Source organism: Gavialis gangeticus, unplaced genomic scaffold (assembly GCF_001723915.1).
Source record: "Gavialis gangeticus isolate Ggan-Ray unplaced genomic scaffold, GavGan_comp1, whole genome shotgun sequence".
Lineage (NCBI taxonomy): Eukaryota > Metazoa > Chordata > Crocodylia > Gavialidae > Gavialis > Gavialis gangeticus.
Genome location: NW_017729000.1, coordinates 25744137 through 25746793, shown reverse-complemented (window position 1 = coordinate 25746793; position 2657 = coordinate 25744137). Strand labels below are relative to the sequence as shown.

Here is a 2657-nt window from a genome sequence, read left to right as displayed (position 1 = left end):
CCTCCCATACCGGCTAACTTTGAACAGACACTCTAAAGAATAAGTTTTAGCAAGTCTGTATCATGACAATGATGCAAGATGTTGCATAACATTAAGGAGAAAAGGAGAAAAACTTCACGTGGATTTTGGGGACTAAAGGCAGGGTTGATACACACCTTTATAGAGTAACTAAACAAAGCATATATAGAGTACAAGCTTTTTGTGAACCAAAGTTCATTTCATCAGATTCTCTGAAAGGATGCACAGAAAGCAGTCTAAGAAAGAGAGAGAAATTACCCTTGCATAAAGATTAGGTAGGATGCTTGGGTAAGCATTGTCTTAATTATTTAAAATGAAAGGAGTGGATGCTAAAGGATCCCAGTGCAATCTCTTAAAGCGCCTGATCCAAACGCCATTGAAATCAATGGGGCAATTTCTGAGCACTTCAGTGGGCTTTGGATCAGACCCCCTAAGGCAGGAATGCAATTATGTCACAGCATGTGGCTTCTGATATAAATTTTAAACACCTTAAAGTTATGAGGTATTCTGATCCAGAGTTTCTGTATCAGCTTCATTTCTATACAAAAGTTTTAATTAAAATGTTGCAAAATACTCTGTACCATGATCTTAACAGCTGACAGTAAGAAAAAGCATCATATAACATTTGAATATGAAAATTCCTTGCAGGTTTAATACATAACTTTTGTTGTAGAGCACAACACAAAACTATCTCTAAAGCTTATTTAATAAGCACACATATACATGGAACTTAAAATTCTTAAGAAAAATTAGATGCAGGTTTTATACATGAGGCATCACAGAATATATCTAAGCCGTTTCTTGCAGGCTGCACAATTTGGAAAGTTTTTATATGATTGTTCAGCAAGAACAAAGTCAGGGAGAAATTATGATTATCTGTCTGTCTAGCTAACACATCCCTTAATATTTAGTTAGTATTCAACTGATTTTTACCTGATGCTGTTATAATAAAAAAGACACCCCCCCAATCCCCAACTTACCTAGTGGGAGAGCTATGAAGAAAGGTAACCAGCACAAGATAAACATGCCAACTACAATTCCCAAGGTCTTGGCTGCCTTCTTTTCTCTAGAGAATTTAAAAAGTTTGAAAGCTATGGAGTTCCTGGGATTGTGACTCTTGGACTTGGTGCTATTTAGTGTGTCCTCATGAATGTTCTTGTAGTGAATCCTTAAAGTCAGCTCCTTGGAATCAGACATTTCTTTCATGACTCCAGCTTCCAAGTTTTTAGTTGTTCTTTTGGCTACTATGTAGACTCTACAGTACATCACCAGGATGACAATCAAAGGGATGTAAAAGGATCCCAAGGAAGAAAACAAGGCGTAGAAAGGTTCTTCAGTGATGCAGCACACTTTATCATCCTTGGGTGCTGGTTCCTTCCAACCCAGAAGGGGTCCAATAGAGATTATCATGGAGAGGACCCAGACACTTAGGAGGGCCAGAATTGCTTTTCTTCTAGTTACCAAAGTTGGATATTGAAGGGAATAACGCACCCCTATATATCTATCGATAGAAATTGCGCATAGGCTTAAGATAGAAGCGGTACAGCACAGTACATCAACTGCTGCCCAGATGTCACAAAATATCCTCCCGAAAGCCCAATAGCCAAGGATGTCTAGTGTAGCAGAAAATGGAAGGACAGTAAAACTCAGCAACAAGTCTGCTATTGCAAGATTAACTATAAAATAATTTGTAGGGATTCTTAAATGCCTATTGCAAGCTACAGAGAGAATTACCAAGATATTACCTACTATAGCAAAGAGTATGAAGGCACCTAGGACAAGCCCCACAGTTATAGCCCTAGTGATATCCAAAGCAGGTAAATTCAGATTGCTTGCTGTCTGGTTTGTGTTGTTTGAAGAGAGACTCCCATTATTTAGCACAGACTCTTCCAAATATCCAGGTATTGATGAATTGTATTTGTCATCAAGGTAGGGATTCATCTTAAAAATCTTCCTCCATAGCCAGTTGTAATTGGATTCCCGGCTCAGTACGCAGAAATGCTTAAGCTTAGGTGAAAGTTATCTCTCCACCCAAGAACTTGCTGCAAGGCGAAGTCCAGTTTCAGTTTGAGAACTCATCTCCATAGTAAACTATAAGTCACCAGCATGCAGAGCTTACACAGCGTGAAATCCTCTGAAGCCTGGCAGAAATAATAGGCTGTACAAATTTGGTTAATTTTCCCTATCAATTCATTTTAACAGAATTTAGCAGACTCTTGGACTGAGCCTCAGAGCAGCCGTTTTGATCATGAGATCTCTGAAACAAAAGACAGGTTACTATCCTCCCTTGTGCATTTGTGGCTCTGTTGGAAAGATGCCCCAGCCTAGCTGCTATGACATGCGTCTCCAAGAAGGTTTGCAAGCATTTAGGCAGCTCTGCATGGAGTGGCTGTCTTTGCTTACACTGGTTGTTCTAATGACATCACAGGAGCCCTGACACATAGCAGCACTAGAGGGCAATGCAGTTTAAGTTAAAACTTCCAAATTCAAGCTTCAAAGCTAAACAAATGGAATATATCAATCTTAATTAAAGCATTTGCCACATAGAAATCTGGATTGGAAACCTTTGAAGAAAACACTTTCATTATCTGAGAAAAATAGACTCAGTGGGATGTGGAGAAAAAGCGATTGCAGTACAA

General features: G+C 39.0%; 1 protein-coding gene across 1 annotated transcript in view; it reads right to left on the bottom strand.

Moving 5' to 3' along the window:
- The window catches only part of ADRA1B (adrenoceptor alpha 1B), a 38474-nt gene extending 36089 nt beyond the window's left edge, over positions 1-2385 (bottom strand). The window contains exon 1 of the mRNA XM_019506462.1: positions 999-2385. Coding sequence (XP_019362007.1) covers positions 999-1959 — 961 coding nt within the window. The 5' untranslated portion in view covers positions 1960-2385. The remainder of the gene's footprint in view (positions 1-998) is intronic.
- Positions 2386-2657: the final 272 nt, after the last annotated feature.